We start from the raw sequence: 18,144 nt of genomic DNA, 5'->3' as shown, positions 1-18,144 counted from the left end.
CAGCCTCCACAGATATTTATAGGCATATGCAGTCTGCACAGAGCTATGTTCTGTATTTGCATAAAATGCCAAGCATGAAATGAAACCTGGCCATCATTAATCAAGGGCTGTAGTGAACTAGAGCTTTTCAGTGAGGTTTTTGCTGAGTCTGAGCTTCAACATTTTAACACATCCAAATTACACTTATGAAAAAACCCTGACTCCAGGTATTGGTCATATAAATGGTTGTTCAAAGTTTAACAAATGCAGAGCAGCATTTCCCTGTTTTAGTTGGAGGTGGACAAGGACAGAGTGGTTAGCCTTGCTGGACATGGGGTGACACCCGTATCAGCAGTGTGCTGTTTCCCAAAGTGCATGAACACCAGTGGGACTGATTTTGCCACCTCTACTCATTTGTGAGAGAACTTCATCACAGGACAGCTTGAGTCTGCCTGCTGCTGCGTAAATACAGTCTTGTTAGAATTAAAAGCTGCCAGCGAAGAGCAACCTAGCAAAGAGCTAGTTTTGCACTCAGAAACAAGAAACAAAAACCAGTGATCAAGTGTCCATGACTGACAACACAGTTCTGAGTGAGTGTGTGGATCAGTGAAAAGACACAGCCAGTCTGGGGATTTCATACAGAAATTCAGAAAGTGCTCTTCTTTGGACTGTAGGACAGAACTCCTTGTGAGGAGCAGCAACCTAGGTGCACAGCTCCTGCAGGGCAGCCACTGCATGTCCTGGCCCACAGCATGGCCATATTGCATTCTTAGGCTGTTTCAGGTTTGGGGAATTATTACCAAAATAACCCCACATGGACTGCTTCCTCTGCAGCTGCACCGGGGCTCACAGCAATGGGAGCTCAGCATAGACAGCTCTCAGCTCCAGCAGCCGCTTGCAGCACTGGATCAGTTAACCCTGCTCTGAGGAGGGTTAATTGACACAGTGCTGCAAATGGCTGACGGGATGAAAACTCATATATTACGGCTCCCAGCATCCCTAACAATTGTGCAGCTGCATTCATATTAGAAATTGTGGGAATTTGGAGGAGGGAGGAAAATTCCCTTGTGCAGACAAGGCCTGAGAGTGAGCCTTAATGTTCTTTTCTGAGTCTTGGTTGTCAGTCGCAGTCATGCTTCCCTAAAGCATTATCCCAGCCATCTGCTGACTGTAGCAGCCGCTGTTCTGCACTGGGTGAGCAAGAGCAAGATGAAGCTCGGCAGTGCAGCAGGTCTGTCCAATCGCTGCCCCACAGCTCTTATGCTCGCTCCCCTTATCCTGTATCAGAGACCAGTGCTTCTCACTGGCTGCTCTCCTATCTCTGCCCAGAGAACTCCTCCAATGCCAAACATGTGCTGTTCCCTCTGAGCAAGGCCTTAAGCTTGCCTCATCCCTGTAACTTTGTAGTAGCCTATGTGCTCCAGGGCAAGCAGGTGGAAGAGGCAGGCCTCCCTTGGGCAGGCAGGCCATGCAGCCTAACCCGTCACCTGAGCACACTGGGGGTGTATTGCTGAAGGATGCTGTGCTGAAACCTGGAATTTGCATTCTGATGCGAAGGGCCGCTGCTGCCATGGAGCTGTGGGGCTAAAAGAGAGCCCCGGGAGCAGAACTATTGGGGCCAGGTCACCTGCCAGCCGCCATGCAGACTGCAGAGTACCATACAGCCTCTTGGGAAGTGCTGTGTCTAAGGCAGCAAATATCCATCTTGCGTTACCTCCTTCTTACCCCTTGTAGGAGTTCTTCCAGCTTCTCTGGAAATCTGAGATTTTAAGCTTGTGGAATCCAGGCCTTATTTCATGGAAACCAGGCCTTATCTTACATGTCCTACCCTGCTATGGATGTCTTGAGAAATACAACATCATCAAAGTGCTGACAACACTCTGGTTGACAAACCAAAGCCCAAATCTCAGCCCAAAGCTATGGACAGTAGGCCATATCCTCAGCAGTGACGGCTGTACTCTCTCAATGGTTACACAGCTCTATTTGCCACTGTTCACTCTGTATCGAGCAGTGACTCTTTATTGGTGGGAAAGGAAGGAGCAGCAGAGAGAACAGTCACCAATCTCTTAGGGGAAGGAATCTCGAATGGAGGCACTGTGCTGGCTCCCACTTGATTTGGGAGCCTGGCTCGCTGAGTGCTGGTGCTGAGGTGCTTCCCTGTGTCAGGCAGTTGGGGTGCAGATGTCGTTGGATTTCTGCAGCAAGGCAGCACTGTCAGGGCTGCCCTTAGGAGCTTCACCTGTTTTGTGAGATAAGGGCTTGTGGGTGGGGATAGAATGATGGCAGCTTCAAATGGCTATCAGACCTGTAGCCATCCCAGCCCTGGTGCTGATCCCTGCTATGAGGGTGAGTTTGTGGGCAGCACCCAGTGGGACCTGGGTGTACTTCATGTACTGGGACCTGCCATGTCCAAACAGCCTTCAGGCAGTGAGTATAGCAACGCTGCTCCTGAAGGTGTTTGCTTATGGCTGCATGTATAAACCTTTGGGCTGTGGCATTGTTACTGGAACTGCTCAAGGAAAGGCTGATGGAACCACTAATGGCCCATGTGGGATTAATCTGTCTGACAGCAGCCTTGGAGCTTCAGGTTTCGGTAATTGTATGTGCCACTGTCTTCCATAGACATGAATACTCTTCAAAGAGATTAATGGATGCTATAAAAATTATGTGCTGCTATGCTTTAAACTATGGACTTTACAATCTTCATTTGGATTCTTGGTCTAATACAGCAGCTAAAACTTCTGATGGCCAGGATGGGTGAGAAGCCCCCCAGATTCCCCCGTGGTGTGATGGGAAGCAGCGTTCCGCAGCACATAGCTGGGCCAGTAGGGCTTTCCCCAGAGCTTCGAGATCCAACAGGTGGAGCGTGTCCATCTCCCGGCAAGATCTACGTTTGGGGATGGGGGGAGTGGGGCTCCGCAGGGCCTATGATTGGATTAAGCACACTTTGGGAATATCTGCAGCCTTAAGAAGTGCTCTAGGGTTACTCTTTCTTTAGCCCATCTGTCTGCAGTGTACTTTTCCTACTGCACAGAAAATAACTCAGCTGCCTCCCAGCACAGCCCTGCACACGTTTGACTGGAGTCACTTTTTGCCCGGTTACATTACTCTTATCTGCCTGTAGACAGCGAAGAACCTGTAATGCACGGAGACACTTCGGCACACCTAGGCAGCCAGCGCAAGAAGCGCTGCAGCACCATCTCGCCCTCGATAGCATCATACAGGAGAGCGCAGCCCTTCCCGCTCCCTCCTGAAGGCTCTCTCCGTTTGCCCACCCCGAAGCAGGAGCTCCGGGGACAGCTCAGCCACAAAACTCGATTGCCGGAGGCCGGGGAACGCCTCCCACCGGCAGCCCCGGTGCCGCCGCCGTCACGCCAGCACCGCCCGGCGGCGCGGGCCCAGGCACACCGCAGCGCGGGGCAGGGCGCGGCGCCGCCCGAGCAGGTCCCCCCGCTGGCCGCGGGCGGGGCGCGGGTGGCGCCCGGCGGGCCCGGCCCAGGGGCGGCCCCGGCCCCGCAGCCTTTGTTCCGCGCGGCGGCGGCGCGCCCACGTGCAGCGGTCCGGGCGCGGGACCCGGCCTGGCCCTTTAAACCTGCCGCGGCGGCGGGGACGGGCCGGGGCAGACACGTGAGGCGGCGCGGCCGCCGCGCTCCGCATGTTGTGCCTGGCCCGCCGCCAGCCCCGCGCGGGGCTCCTCGCTTTGCGCGCTGCCTCCTTCTCCACCACCACCCCGTCAATTTTTTTTTTTTTTTTTTTTTTTTTTTTTGCACAGCCCCCTCCCGCTTTTTCCACCCACGAGTAAAGGTAGTTTTTATTTCTTCCTTTTTTTTTTTTTTTTTTTTTTTTAAAGCCCTCATCCCCGTTCAGTCCGTGGGCAGGACTCGCATAATAATATTTCCAGTCCCAGCAGCTCACATCACAGACACGAACCCAGGACCGCCTCTCCTCCCCCCACCCCCCTTTTTCCTCCCCGATCTCCCAAATCGCGTTATTATTAATTTTTAAATGAGCGCTCCCTCCGCCCGCTGCCGCCGCTGCTCCCGCGCCCCCCGTCCGCCCCGGGCGCGCTCCCGGCCCGGCCCCGCGCTGTGCGACCCCCGCTCGGCGCGGCCGCTCTGAGCGCACGGCCGCCACTTGCCCTCTGCGGGGCTCTCCCTTCTCGTCTCGGAGCTTTCCCCTCTCCCAGCGCTGCGATCAATTTTTTTTTTTAAATTTTTTTTCTAATTTTTTTTTTAATTTAATTTTTTTTAAACCCTCCCGCTCTGGGACCGCTCCACGTTCCTAACTCCTTCCTAAATTGTCGGAGAGCTCCATTCCCCTCCTCTTCCAGCACCACCGCCGTCGCCGCCGCCACCACCATCACCTCCTCCTCCTCCTCCTCCCCTCTCCTCTCCTTTTTGGCAGCACCAGGACGTCCGGTGCGGCGGTGGCAGCGCGCAGCGAAAGCGGCGCGAGCGCTCCGTGTGCTTCCCCCCGTCGCGAGGTGCCGCGCAGAGCCGGGCGGAGGGCTGTGCTCTCGGCTCGCCATGAGCGCCCAAGGCGAGGGACCCGGCCAGCCTTCCACCGCCGCCCCGGAGCAACCTGCCGCCGCCGAGCCGCAGAAGCGAGGACGAGGCAGACCCAGGAAGCAGCCCCAAGTCAGTACCGCGCGGCGCCGCGGGTGCCGCGGACGGGGGCTGAGGGCTGCGCGCGAGGCTCCGCTATTGTGGCGGCCGCTAGCCGGGGCCGAGCCGTGTCAGTGGGGAACGCGGCTCCGACCAACCAGCGCCCGCGGGGGCACTTGGAGCTCAGTTTGAAATTGCGAAAGCGGGGAGCGGGGGCTCGCCGGGCGCGCTCCTCTCTGAGCCAGCAGGGTCTCGTTCGTGCGTGCCTGAGTGTGGCGGTCCCACCGGGGCCGGAGTCCGAGCGACCCGGCCCCTGCCTGCCCCCGGAGCCCGGCGCTGAGGGAGAGGAGGGGGTTTGGAGGGTCGCGTAGGGCTGCCTTTTTTCTTTCTTTTTTCTTTTCTTTTTTTTTTTTTTTTTTTTTTTTTTTTTTTTTTTTTTTCCCTAACGCGTCTCCTCCATTCCCCACCTCCTCCCCCTGCAGAGCGGTGCCCCCGTTCCGTTCACGGATGTGGGGGCAGCCGGGGGGGCTGCACTGCCCCGCACCGCACGACCCCGCACCGCCCCGCACCGCCCCGCGCTGCTCCGCACCACCTTCGCCCCCGCCGCCCGCCCCGGGCCCGCAGGGACCGACAAGCGCCCGGATGGCCGCGCGCTGCTCACCTCACCCCCAGTCCTCACCCGTCCGCTCCCACCTCCCCCGAGTGCCATTGTCGCAGCGCCCGAGTGGCCGCGGCCCGGTGCCGCGCGCCCGCGGCCCCTCGCAGGTCGCGGCTGCGAGCACGGAGTTGCCTCCCGCTAAGCGGGCTCTCTGCGATCGCCCCATTCATTCAGCATCAGCCGCTCCGGGGGCTGTGGGAACCGCGGGCCGGGCCCCTCGATGCTGCGCTGCCGGGGTTGAGGGCTTCGCTTTCTGGGAGCCGTATCCCCGGAACCCCTCGGCTTCCAGCTTCGCCGCAGTGCCGCGCTGAGCAGCTCCGGCCCGCTGCCCCCATCAGCGCCGTTCTGGGCCTTCCTTTATTTATTTATTTTTCTTTTCAATTCCCCCACTCCTACCTTTTTTTTTTTTTTTTTCTCCCTTTTTTTCTTCTTTCTTTCGTTTTTCTTCTTCTTCTCTTTTCTTTCTTTTCTTTCTCCTTTATTTTCTTTCATTTATTTTAGCATTTGAATGCACGTAAGGGAAAACACTCGGCGTACCCTCGCAGCGGTGCGGTGCCGTGGGGCTCCCGCCGAGGCCCCGCGGGGAGGAGACCCCTCTGCAGCCTCCCCTGAGCCCTCGGTGGTCCGAGAGCTGCGGGCTTTGGACCGCTGTAAGTTAACAAAGGGCATTTCATTGGTTGTGCCCCATCCTGCGCTCCGAGTGAAACGCGAAGTATTGGGAAAGTGGGAGAGTTCGGTGAGCCCGAACCCGCATAACTTACCCCAGTTGCCCAGCACTGGTTGGGCACTGTCAGAAACAGGAGCTGGCTAAAACTGCCAAAGCGATCATTGCTCCGGTCTCGGCGTTTTAGACTTTTTTTTTTTGTTTGTTTATTTCAGATCCTTTATCTCCCCTAAGGCTCCGCTGGAGGGAACTTTTGCATTTGCATTTTGCTGCGAATCAATTCTGGTTGAAATAGGTGTGAAAGTAATGCAGAACGGCACCAAAAAAAAAAAAAAAAAAAAAAAAATCCACCCGCAGTATTTGTCTCCCTGGCAGAGAGATTAGTCTCAAACCCTTCTTTCTGGTTTTCCAGTAGTTTGCTTTGGGTTTTTTTGTTTTTTTTTTTATTATTATTATTTTTCTTTCTTTCTTTTTTTTTTTTTCCTGAAGGTGTGTGTGTGCTGATTGTGTCTGGTTATAATGAAACGCGATTAAAATTAAATGGATAACTCCGTTAACTTCTGAATACTCATTCCTGCACGAGGGAAGCCATAGCCATCTTCTTTAAAAACTGCTTTCTCCTGTAGCTTGCTGGGGAGAGCACTGGAGCTTCTCAGGGTTTTCTGAGCAATTGCAAGGAAAGTTGAACTCCCTCAGTGTGCTGATGGTATTTTTCTCTTTACCTCGAGTTGTTCGGTTTTTCGTGTGGTACTTGAAACGTTGTTGCATTTCTTTAGGCTGTTAATTCCTACGCTTTCAGTAACTGCTCCGTTGTAGTTTGTCCTTCAGATCTCGGGTGCTGTAGCTGCTTGCCACAACAGCATGTTTTCCTGTGTTTAGGAACCAACTGGTGAACCATCTCCTAAAAGACCAAGAGGAAGACCCAAGGGAAGCAAAAACAAGAGTCCCTCTAAAGCAGCTCAGAAGGTGAGAGCATGAAAGAGAAAATTCCTAATGCTTTTTTTTTTTTTTTTTAAATCAAGCGGTAGCAAAGGACGCAGCCATATAGGCTGTGAGCAGTGGGGCTGGAGCCTCTGAGAAAGGCTCCATGCAGTGTATGTACATACAGCGTGTAGTTTGTATTTTAAGTTTAGAAACAGCAGGACCCAGGGCACAGAACTCAGAGGGGCAGCCTGCGCCTTGAATAGTGAAACACCACCATGCATCTGATGCGTTTTCTGAGATCCCTGCATCAAGCAGTGAAATCAGTGTTAAGCATACTGTATCTCAGTGTAGGTTTTTGGAAGAAGATGTATTTCTTGCCCACTTATGGGCTTTACAATACAGACCAAATGTGCGTACTAAAGCTCAGTGTTTTGTCAAACACGGGTTAATTAGAAGAAAATCCAATTGAGCCTTGATGGAAATAAGCGCATGTATTGAAATTTACAGCTTTAAAATGTGCTGGTAAAGTAAACTGTGAGTTACAGTAAAAGCCCTCGATATCTCGTTTAGAAATCATCTTCTAAGAGGCTTTCCCTTGAAGTGCTGTTTGTCTTCTGAGCCCCTGCCTGTGCCTGGGGATGGGAGCAGCGTGCGTCTGTGGCTCTGCCTGCACCCAGCTCTGGTACAGCCTCCCTGGGCTCATCCCACTTACTGCATGGGCTTCGACAGCAAATTCAGCGTGCCTTCATTGTATCTGAATCTGGGAAAGCTCAGTGTCAGAAAACTGCTATCAAGGCAAATCACACCTTGCTATTGGAGTTATTTTAGTGAAGGCAAATAGTTGTGTGGAGGCTTGGAAGTAAATGCTGAGCTGTGTTTATGGTGATGGTCGCGCAGCAGTTAGCACCAATTCGCAGGTACTAAATTGGAAACAAAAGCTTACAAAATCTGGTAGGGAGCTGCGATGCTGAAGGCTATCAGTGTCTTTAAGCAGATCTGTGGCAAAGTCCGTGTGGAAGGTATTTGTAGCCTCAACTCATTATGGCTCATTTTTCATTATGCCTATGATGCTGACCTTATTTAGTTTGATAGCTTTCAGTGTTATAAATTCCTAGAGCAACTGCTGATAAGTATTCAGTTATTGGGGGGGTGATGGGGGTTTCATGTCTGCTTTGCTCCAAGCTTCTCAGCATTTGTTTGAGGGATGTTTTCCAGCTCTCCTTAAATGTGAAATAGGTGGGTTTTGTGTGTGTGTGTGTGTTTGTTTTGTGTTGTTGTTTGGCTTTTTTTTAACTTTCTTTCTGAGCTGCAGAAAGCGGTGTATTCTGACTAGAAGGTCATGAATTAGTAAAAATGCTTTACAGGTTATGCATTTAAAATATATCAAGCCACTGTCCAACCTACTGACCTTCGAAAGTCGTTTTTTTTTTTTTCCTTTGTGTAATAAAAATGTTCTTCAGATTCACTTTATAAAAGTTAAAATTTCGCTCTTGAAAAGGGAAAGAGAAGTTTTTTATTAGCCCAGCAAGATCAAGTGTGATCTTTAGTATTTTAAATATTACTCTTCAGAGTGTTGGCTTTCCTAGGAGAAATATTTGTAATGAGATTAGGTTTGAAGTAATTCATAGAAACGTGTTTTCAAAAGATAGACATTTCTGAGAGAAGCATTAATGTTATTTCATTTATATGAGTGATTTGAAAATTGATATTAATGGAAAATAACACGAAATCTCTCTTACATCTGTGGGCATATCAATTCAAGAGCTTTCTAGATGATTCTGGTGCATGCGGTTGTTTTTTTTTTAATCTAATTTATGATCTGAGCAATTTCACTGTAGCATTTTGATTTTCAGAACGCATCAGGTTACCTCCCTAATTAAAGCAAACCTTTTTCAGGTTTTGATATTATAAAAAATTCACCAAAGTCCACATGTCCTTTTATCATTTAAAAAAAAAATCCTCGAGGGGTACGTAATTACTGGTTTTATTTGTTTCCAGGTTTAAGGATTAAAATATGTAAATGTTTGATAACTCTCCTAAAACACAAAAGGCTCATAAAGCCTTCTTAGAAAAAAGCATCTGAGATCACATTTCCACTAAATATTGTAGCTCTTTTCCCAAATAGATAATTAACCCTCTCTGAAATGATTCAGCTTCTCACCAGACATCTGAACCGACCTCTCTAGCTGATATTAATGTTGATAGTTTTTCTACCAAGGGTATGAATGGAGAGGCTTTCGCACTGTAAGAAAGCCCCGTTTTGGTGGTGGGGTTATCACCTCTGAAAGCTGTGTGCTGCGTGTTGTGACAGACATATTTGCACATACAAAGATGTAAGACTTGCATTTAAGGCTTTCTGTTCCCTGTCTCAGCTCTCAGAGTGAGCTCACGCCGCTCAGTCCCCCGTGCATGTGAACATGGGTCCTGCCCACACGCTTGGAAGTTGATGGAATTTCTGAAGAGTGGTGTGTGGCCTTTGCTCCTCAAAGTTGGTGCATTGAGTTGTGCTGCAGGGTTCACAACATGCGAGATAAACGCACCCACTGAGCAGACGTGAGAACGCTCTCGTGATTAATTGATGGGGTGTTCTCTTGCAAACCATTACACATCACAATTAAAAATACATTGCACAAACCGGCAGTCAGTTAAAAATACTCGAGTGCTGGGGCTTTGTTTTATTATGCTCCACAAAGTAAATGCGGTTGGCCGACAGTTTGCCCTAGAATCTGCCCTAGAATCATGATTGTGTTGTGGATTTAAATATCTCGGTTCATAGGACTTTTTAATTATTTTTTTTTTCCATTAGTTTTCAGAGCTTGTGTTTGGTCTTAGTAAACTGGCCTTGGGGCATCTGAAAACAAACTGTGCTTGTTAGGAAATTAGCAACGTGAAACTTGACAATGCATACAGAATGTTGCAAGACCAACTGGATAGCTAATAATGCAGCAATTGCTCTAATTTTAGGCAATACACGGTTAAAAAAAGCACATTTGCATATTACATGTACTTCACTTGTTATAAAATGGGCACAAAAGGTAAGCATCATTTTCTAGAAGAATCATTTCTCACTTCAATTTTTTGTGAACAGAACAAACACAACGCATTAACACAGGAGGAGAGAGCCACCAACAGCTTCTGGTCACCTTGTGCTTGAGTCCCCACAACCCAGCTGTTACTCAAGTCTGTGCCTTTAAACGTGTCATTCTGTTACTGATTTAAAATATTGGTAAAAAATTAGCACCAAAAAAAAAAAAAAAAAAAAAAGAAAGGTTTATATTTTTTGTAAAGAACAACTTGGGTTTTGCAGACGGGTCATAGTAAGGATGTTCCTTTTCAGTTCTTGGATGCTGCGTGGTTGAGTTGTATTCGTTAGGCTGTGTTGTGTTCCCAGCCCGTCGCATTTCCCTTTGCCATTCAGGGGCTTTTCTTTGTTTGGCTCCCACAGTTGGGCTTCACAAAAATACCATAGGGGCATAAATGCTCTCTTGTTGGGAAGAAAAAAAAAACAATTATAGGGTCAGAACAAGGAAAAAACGTGCTAACGTCTGTATGTTTGCCTGAAAAGAAAACGTCAGGAAGGTATCCCAGGAATATCTGTAAATAAAATCTCTTCTAAAATTTGCCTTCAGTACAAGCATCTTGAGTAATGTTGCAGTTATTGAAGTAGTGAACTTCACCGATGATACCAGATCTTGAAATGTCATTCTCTGAAAACCAGAACCTGTGTTTCTGTGTGTGACGACACTTCGTACCGTCTCTCATTACATGGCCAGAGTTTGGTATGTGGAAAACCACGTCCCTGAGTTAAACGGTCCAAAGGTAAAAAAAAAAAAAAAAAAAAAAAAAAAAAAAAATGTTGCATGTGACCAGGACTCTGCTCTAAATTGGTTCATGAAAATCTATTTGGCTTTTCCCATGTTTCATTCATTCTTACCGGCACCAATCGTAGCAGGCTGAAAGGGAAAACAAGTTCACGTTTATCATGGGATCACAGTATAGTTATTGTACCTAAAAAAATCAGACTGCAAATGCTCTGAGCAAGGTGGGTGAAGCAGGAGATGGCTCCTGTTTAGAATTAAAACAGGTGAAACAGACACAGCAAGCGCAGTAGTTTTGTATCTAGCCAATGCCTACATTTCTTCTAAAAAAGAGAAACAAATAGCAAAAAGGACTTTTCTATAAGTTCCTTGCACAAGCTCTTTTGGCACAGTTTGACAGCAGCCATCCTTGCAGTGGGACCTTGCCGTTGGTTCACCTGTCTGAGCTCTGACACATTTCAGCTGAGGTCTCCAGCAGATCATTTTGCAGAGTGGTTAGAGTTCCCAAAATTTGGGTTCTATTGTATTTGCCATCTTCCTTGACAATAGATAGATGCCCAAAGAGCACTTTATAGTCACTCAATTATTTATACTTGTCTTGTTAATTACCTGCGGCAGCACCAGCTGTTTGGGCATGGCTGTTGGTGCAGCATGGAGATGCAGCGATCCGAGGCGACTGGGTTCCATGCGGCTGGTGGCTGCCATTCGGGTTGGACTGGCCTTGTGGTGTGGGGCTTGGCTGGATTGCACAGCTGTCTGGAGACATGTTGATGTGGTGGTGGTGGCTGGCGTGGTCATCATTCAGGACAAAAATAGCATTCCCCTATAGATCATGCACTGAAGAGCACGTAAATCCAGTTCCAGTCCTAAAATGCGACACAGTAATAATGAGATGTTGATATGATTGGTTGTAAGAAATTTTTCACAAATTATCATAGCCTTGGTTTGATTATGCACCCAGCCCTCCTCTGAGTTCGGTGATTCCATGCCTTAGATGCACAGAACAAGAGGATGCCTCCTAGCATAGTGCCGAGTGCTGAGGAAATCCTGACCAAACACATCTCAATTTCAGAGAGTGCTTTAGAGGATTAGGGCAGCAGCTTCCTTTCTGCGTGAGCAATTACGGGCTGCTGCGGGTGGGGTGGCTGAGTGCCGCTCTGTGCTGCCCAGATACGGACCCCTGTGATCAGTGGGTGGCTTTGGGCTCTCCTGGGATTTGTTCCCAGCTTCAGAGGCAACACTTCAATTAAAGCAGAGACCTGATGGACAGACATGGTTTAGATTATGTAAATACCTGTGGAATACAAAAAGCAAAGCTTTTGCGCTTACTTGTTCCCATTCTTATTAATTACTTGAAAATTATACAGAGAAACATTGAATAATTTGTCTGATCTACAATAAAACCTTTCTTCAAGCCCCCAAATTAAAAGGCAGTCTTGTGCTGCTGGAGAAAATACGGGCTATGTTTGTGAAACGCAACCTCAAAAAAAAAAATCCAGATGGAAAGAAGGGGAATATTTTGCTAAACTTCACGCCTTTTTATCACCACTGGACTGGCTCTGCTGCTTCGTGGTTGTTCCAGGAGTGTTTTGTCTTCCTTTGCCCTCAGGATGGGGATAAACACATCCTCTCCTCTGGTTCCGGTTGCTCACTTGCTGCAGTTTAGCCTGTGGAAACCCTCCTATTTACTTACAGAGTAGATCTGTACCAAAACATAGTAACTGGCATTCCCCGCTGTTTGCTCAGCTCACCTCTGGGGAAGATTTGGTTTTGATAAGGCTCTGGAAATGTTTTTCCTCTAACAGGAGGCAGAACTCGCAATGCAGCAGGAGCCTGGCGCCTGTTGGTGTGAGGGTTCCCCAAGTGGTTTCAGCCCCTGGAACTTGGCTGCGGCCTTTCTGGGGAGATGGCTCACCCCCCTCCCCCCCGCCTCCCAGCCCTGGAGTGGAGCTTGCAGCTCCCACCATGCCTTTAGTAGCGTTAAGTGGGAGACAAAAACAGTTTTAGTTTCCAAAAAGTTAGATTTTTTTTCATAGATTTTTGAACCTTTCTTGCATCCTTCAGGTAATTAAGTAGGGAAATATGGAACACTTTAAAAGGACCCAAAACTCTGAAATAGACAGCTATAGTATGTAGCAAATTCACTTTAACAAGTATTCTCATAAGAGGGTTTCACCTTACATGTAATGCTGGTATAAACGATTAAAGGACAAGTTTGCTCTTTTAACAAGTCTGAGTGATAATTTTGCCCTTTAGGAGTGTGAATTTTATTTTTCACAGCTTTTTTTTCTTGGTGAGATATTTCTTTTAGAGTAATTGCATTTACCTTGTAGTGCTGTTTGTGTAGGGATTCCTCCGCAGCTCCTTAGGCTCAGGTTCTCTGGCAGAGGGATCCGCCGTGCCCAGTGTTAGGTGACAGTGTACATTACAGAGATTGACCTGCAAGTGATCTACTTAATGAGATGGCTGATTTCTAGGGGCTAATCAAACACACCTACAGTGAACTGGAAGCTAAACAGTTCAAGGAAACATGGAAGAGCACGTGTAGAGTGTATGCTAGAAATGTTTGTTCTTAGCAGTGTCTGAGGCAGCGGAAGTTCTACTCTCACAGTGACAAGATCTCTCTCTCACTCTCATTGGGAGCAGGGCTGTTGCCTGAAGGGGTGTGGATGGGCAGAGCCTATCTAGGGAAAACTCGTGGAAAAGTGTAGAAGAACCCAGATTTCCCTAAAGGTGATCTACAGAACCAACTGCTGAGCTCGTATAAATGTCACTGTTACTTCTAGGGCACCTTCCATGCTGTTTCCTTACACCTCGAATAGGATGCATGTTTTGGAGCACTGAAAGATTTGCTTAGAGTTTGAGGTGCACATCTACCTGGAAAAGCTCATGAGGAGTAGAGTTACCTTCTATGTGAATAAACACACGTTTGTGGTAACAGTCTGTCCAAATCCATTATGTGCATGAACATCAGGAGCCTGAAAAGAGGAGTTGTAGCTGCTATGAAATGCTTTGTTCAGGCTTGAAACAGGCTGCATATCAAATGCAGTACCTTGAGGTGATGGCTGATGGCTGCAACCCATGGGAGGTTAGATGTGATGGTGTTGCAGTTCGGCAGGTCCCAAACTTGCCTCATGTCCCTGTCCACAGCACAGACCAAAGCAGGGTGCAGCGAGGTGTCCTCTGGCCCTGTGGGCTGGGAAATGGCAGAAAATACATGACAGGCACCTCCTTTCCCTGTGGGCTGAGGAGGAAGCTTGGTGCCACACAAGTGAAGTACTGATGGGTAGTATTGCAGGAGAGGAATTCCTTGTTACCAAGGTCGTTAAATAATGCTGAGGTATAAAATACGCTGTGTTTCTTTTTTCCTTTACAGAAAGCAGAAGCCACTGGTGAAAAGCGACCCCGAGGGCGGCCCAGAAAATGGGTAAATATTCCACTTTCAATCATTTGATTTATTTTCATTTGATTTATTTTCTGTGTTATAAAACATGTTACAAGTCCATTCTCTAAGGAAACAATTATTTCTGCTTCGTTTGCGAAAAAGAACATCCATCTTCTGTGTCTGTTTGTTCTGGTGGATTGACTAAAGGGTTAAGAGAGCAGAAAAGTTAACCACAGCTTCCTACCTTTAGACTCTGGTAGTTTGCTCAAGACACTTTACTATTGAATGTTTGCTGGGAGTGAATATTTATGTCTCTTATCAGCATGGAAAGAGGCACAATTCTTCCTTCAGAAAAGAGTAGCAAAGAGATAACTTGCTCAGTAATTGAGTAACAAAGGTTAAAAGGGCACTATCAGACATCCGAAGGTGATTGAGAGACGTGATAACATTCAGATGTAGTTTGTACAACGCAACGTATAATGTGCAACATTCCCTGGAATTACGGTATATTTTCCTTGATTTCAGTGAGAAAGAGCATAAATGAACAGCAGGATATTCGCTTTTAGAATTAGGTTGTTTTGCTCTTCTCTCTCTCTCTCTCTCTCTCTCTCTCTATGTATAGAATGTATATATAAATTTTATCTTTTATATATATGTATATATATATATAATTTTAGTCACAATAGTGTGTTTTGTTTGAAACTTGCTCTTTTCCTGGCCACTTAGTCTTCAGATGTGGCCATCAGACAAATATGTTTTGATTCTTTGGCCATGGAAAGATCTGAGTTTCATGTACCTGACACTTTTTCTCTCTGATGTCTGCATGTGCCAGCTGTCCCATCTTGCATGCTTCTCTAGTTGTCTTTTCCTTTTTCTGCTCAACCTTCTTTAGACTTCTTTTTCAAATCCCTGCCCAGCTCAGTTTTGCTGTCCTGCCGTTTTTCCCCTTTGGTTCAGTTCTTTTGCAAGGGTTTTAACACTGCTGTCTACATGCATGCTTCTGAAGGCTCAGAGCACATCAGAAGGTCCTTAAAACTACTGCTGATGTTCTCCAGAGCATCAGCAGCTAAACACAGGAAAGGGCTTTACCAGTCACATTAAGATCTAGTTTTGTAGCTTTGTCCAGTGATGAAGTATCCTAGGGCATTTCAGAAATTCTGCAGAGAAAACATTCACACATACTGTGTGTTGCTTATGCCTGGAGTTTTTGGATGAGGCAGATTTCAGGTACAAGCATCTCCTTGGCACTAGGAAGCAGTGCCTTCCCAAGGCACCTTCCCAAACCTACCTGTGCTGGTGATGTTCCCAAAGGCAGCTTACAGCAGGCACAGTAAAAGATAGGTTAGTTACCGCCTGCTTCCTCCCATTTGGTTCTGCGCTTGCACATGTGGATGCTAAGTGTTGTTGGCTTGATCCTCACCTTGGGTGCAGTCCCAGGGGAAGCAGCAGAAATAGCTGTTTTATGAGAGTAATTTATAACAGGCAAGCCATCTCCACTGATTGAGGAATGCGTGGTGGTTGAACAGGGGTGGCTGAATAGCTTTATGAAAAAGGAAAATGTAGTGGCATGAAATGTTCAAAGATTTTCTCTAAGTGCTTGTAGTCAGAAATGAAGCGAGTTTTCAGTGGAAAGAGCTGAACAATTGTGGGTTTTTTTGGGCTAGACTGTTTCCCTTTTACTTTTGTATCTGTGGGGAAGAGTATGGGGAAGAAGGAGTAGGCGGTATCAGTGGAACATTAGATTCAATATGGGCTGAATTGGATTGAAGAATCTGATTTACAGAATAGGGAATTGTTGGCTATTCAGTATGCATATGCATTGCTTTATTATGCACCCATGCTTACAACAATTTCACTTTTTTTTTTTTTAAAGTAAGGCATATTTTAAGACTCAATAATTACTCTCGTATTATGTCTATAGGAAGCACACTTTGCTTACTTGCATCTTCCAGTGGTGTGATTTCTTGTAATTTTCAGAGAGAATGCTCATATCTCTAGCTTTCTCACAATCTCTTACTGTGGTAATTCTGTAGGCTCTGAGAGTCAAACATACCTTTTTCCTCTTTCTTCTCTCTTTCTGGTTTAGATTAGTTTCACAAGTTCCTTCTCTGTGTATGGTGACATACCATATTTTGCTCCAGAAATAAATGCAGTTAAATTATTACAAGCCATTATAGTGCCTACTATAAGTAAAATGTGTAAGCGAGATCAAAGAGGGAGTCTGCCTAACAGTAGCTGGCACAATATCATCCTTCACGTTTTCATGTATTCAGAAGATGCAGTTTTCTATCACCCAAACTTCAGTGAAGTCCTTAGTGGTTATTTTCTTGCTTAATCCCGTTTTACTTACATACCAAGCCTTGATGATAACAGTTCTGTACCAATTAAAGTAAGGAGTCTGAAGATTTTCTTTGGAGAGGACAGAATTCTGCCTTTCAGGTATTTTCCTAAGATTGTGACCCTTTTTTTGCAAGTCTGGAGGTTCAATGTCATATGTTGTTCATCAAATTGTAAAGTATTATTTCTGCTGTTTCCTTCAGTATGCACACACGGAGACATATGAGCTAACAGACCACTGCAGAATTCCGGTAGCTGGTCTTTCTGCCGGTTCAAATTAAGTATTTAATGTTTGTGACTAGCAAAATAGTTATTTATATAGCATTTTTTGGAAAAGAAATAAATCTTGTCTAATAAAAAACTTGGAAGAGAGGGTCCTAGCGAAGAGGGCAAGGAACCTGGCATGTAATACATCCAGTGATCTTTTCAGAGCAATCATGTGGGCTTGGCAAAGCTGTCAAAGAAAGAGGACCGTCTGTAGAACAGACAGTAAAAAGTGGCAAACTCTTCTGAAAATAAAATACTCAGATACATAGAAAAGCTTTCCAAATGTGGAAGGCTAATTGAATAAAAATCCTGACTGATCACACAGATGGGAAATGAAAATATGTGGAATCAGAAACACAATGTCTGCTGCTGGAGAACTCATCTTCGCTGTAAATTGCTGCACATGTGTGAAATGCATTGAAAGCTGTGAGACTTATTAATTGGGAGAGAGGTAAAACTCTTCATGACCTTGGTACTCTGTAATTTTAGAGGTTTTAGTGCAGGAACACCTTCTAAGCTCTTTGGCTGCGTCTGCATTAGCATCTTAGGTCAAATTGGGAGTGTGCTTTGGAATCAGATCTCCTAATTGTCCCTAGTTATTGTTTGCATTGCAGAGCAGCCTCAGAGCTCATGGGCTGGATTCATTTTGAATGAAACAAAATTGGAAGACATGCTCCAGTAGTGCATCTAATGCAGTCCAGGAGGCATTCAACTCATAGGCTAGAGCAAAGCAAAAAAAACCAACCTCTTGAAAGGTACGTTGCGTGGAGTCAGCCTGTTTTCTTCTGCTTTCTTGATAGTGGGGATGTAGTCTGTGCTGCTTGCAAAAGGCAGGTGAAGCAACATGGCTTTAATTAGTAGAATCATGTGCCACAGGTATAAAGTCAAATTCATAGGCATGCCCAGAAATCATCAAAACGTTTGCCTTGATTTCATCAGGCATTCTCCACTGGGGTTTAATGCTGCTTCTTGTGGAATCAGCAATCAGTTTTGCCTGCGTAAAGAGCTGGAAATCAAAGATGGCATTCTATTCTATTCTATTCTATTCTATTCTATTCTATTCTATTCTATTCTATTCTATTCTATTCTATTCTATTCTATTCTATTCTATTCTATTCTATTCTATTCTATTCTATTCTATTCTATTCTATTCTGTTCTGTTCTGTTCTGTTCTGTTCCGTTCCGTTCCGTTCCGTTCCGTTCCGTTCTATTCTTGTATATCTAGAATTTGACTGAGAGTACAAGGATAAGATTAGAGCAGTAGACTGAATGATGAATTACACTGTTATTTGCTCTGAAACCTCTGGAAATTTCATACAGTTGTAGTTCTCTCTGGTATTGGTTTAATGGAGAAACCTGAAAGCCATTTCTGAAGCTGATGTTTTAAAGGGTGTTCTGTTTTTGTTTCCACTGTTTTTTTTTTGTCTTTAGATACATTTTTGGCATTGTCTGATTTCATTTCCACTTAGTTTATCCTGGACCACACATTAATTGTGGCATGGCAGAAT

At 46.2% G+C, this 18,144-nt stretch overlaps 1 protein-coding gene across 1 annotated transcript in view; it reads left to right on the top strand.

Moving 5' to 3' along the window:
- Positions 1-4,505: 4,505 nt before the first annotated feature.
- Positions 4,506-18,144, top strand: part of HMGA2 (high mobility group AT-hook 2) — a gene marked incomplete at both ends in the record, with an annotated part of 104,082 nt that continues 90,443 nt past the window's right edge. Inside the window, 3 exons of the mRNA XM_079549468.1 lie at positions 4,506-4,616; positions 6,785-6,871; positions 14,024-14,074. Of these exons, the coding sequence (XP_079405594.1) occupies positions 4,506-4,616; positions 6,785-6,871; positions 14,024-14,074 (249 nt within the window). The remainder of the gene's footprint in view (positions 4,617-6,784; positions 6,872-14,023; positions 14,075-18,144) is intronic.

The sequence above is a fragment of the Tetrao urogallus genome, assembly GCF_951394365.1.
Source record: "Tetrao urogallus genome assembly, chromosome: 1".
Taxonomy (NCBI): domain Eukaryota; kingdom Metazoa; phylum Chordata; class Aves; order Galliformes; family Phasianidae; genus Tetrao; species Tetrao urogallus.
The sequence above is the reverse complement of the archived record's forward strand: the minus strand, read 5'-3'. Positions and strand labels throughout refer to the sequence as shown.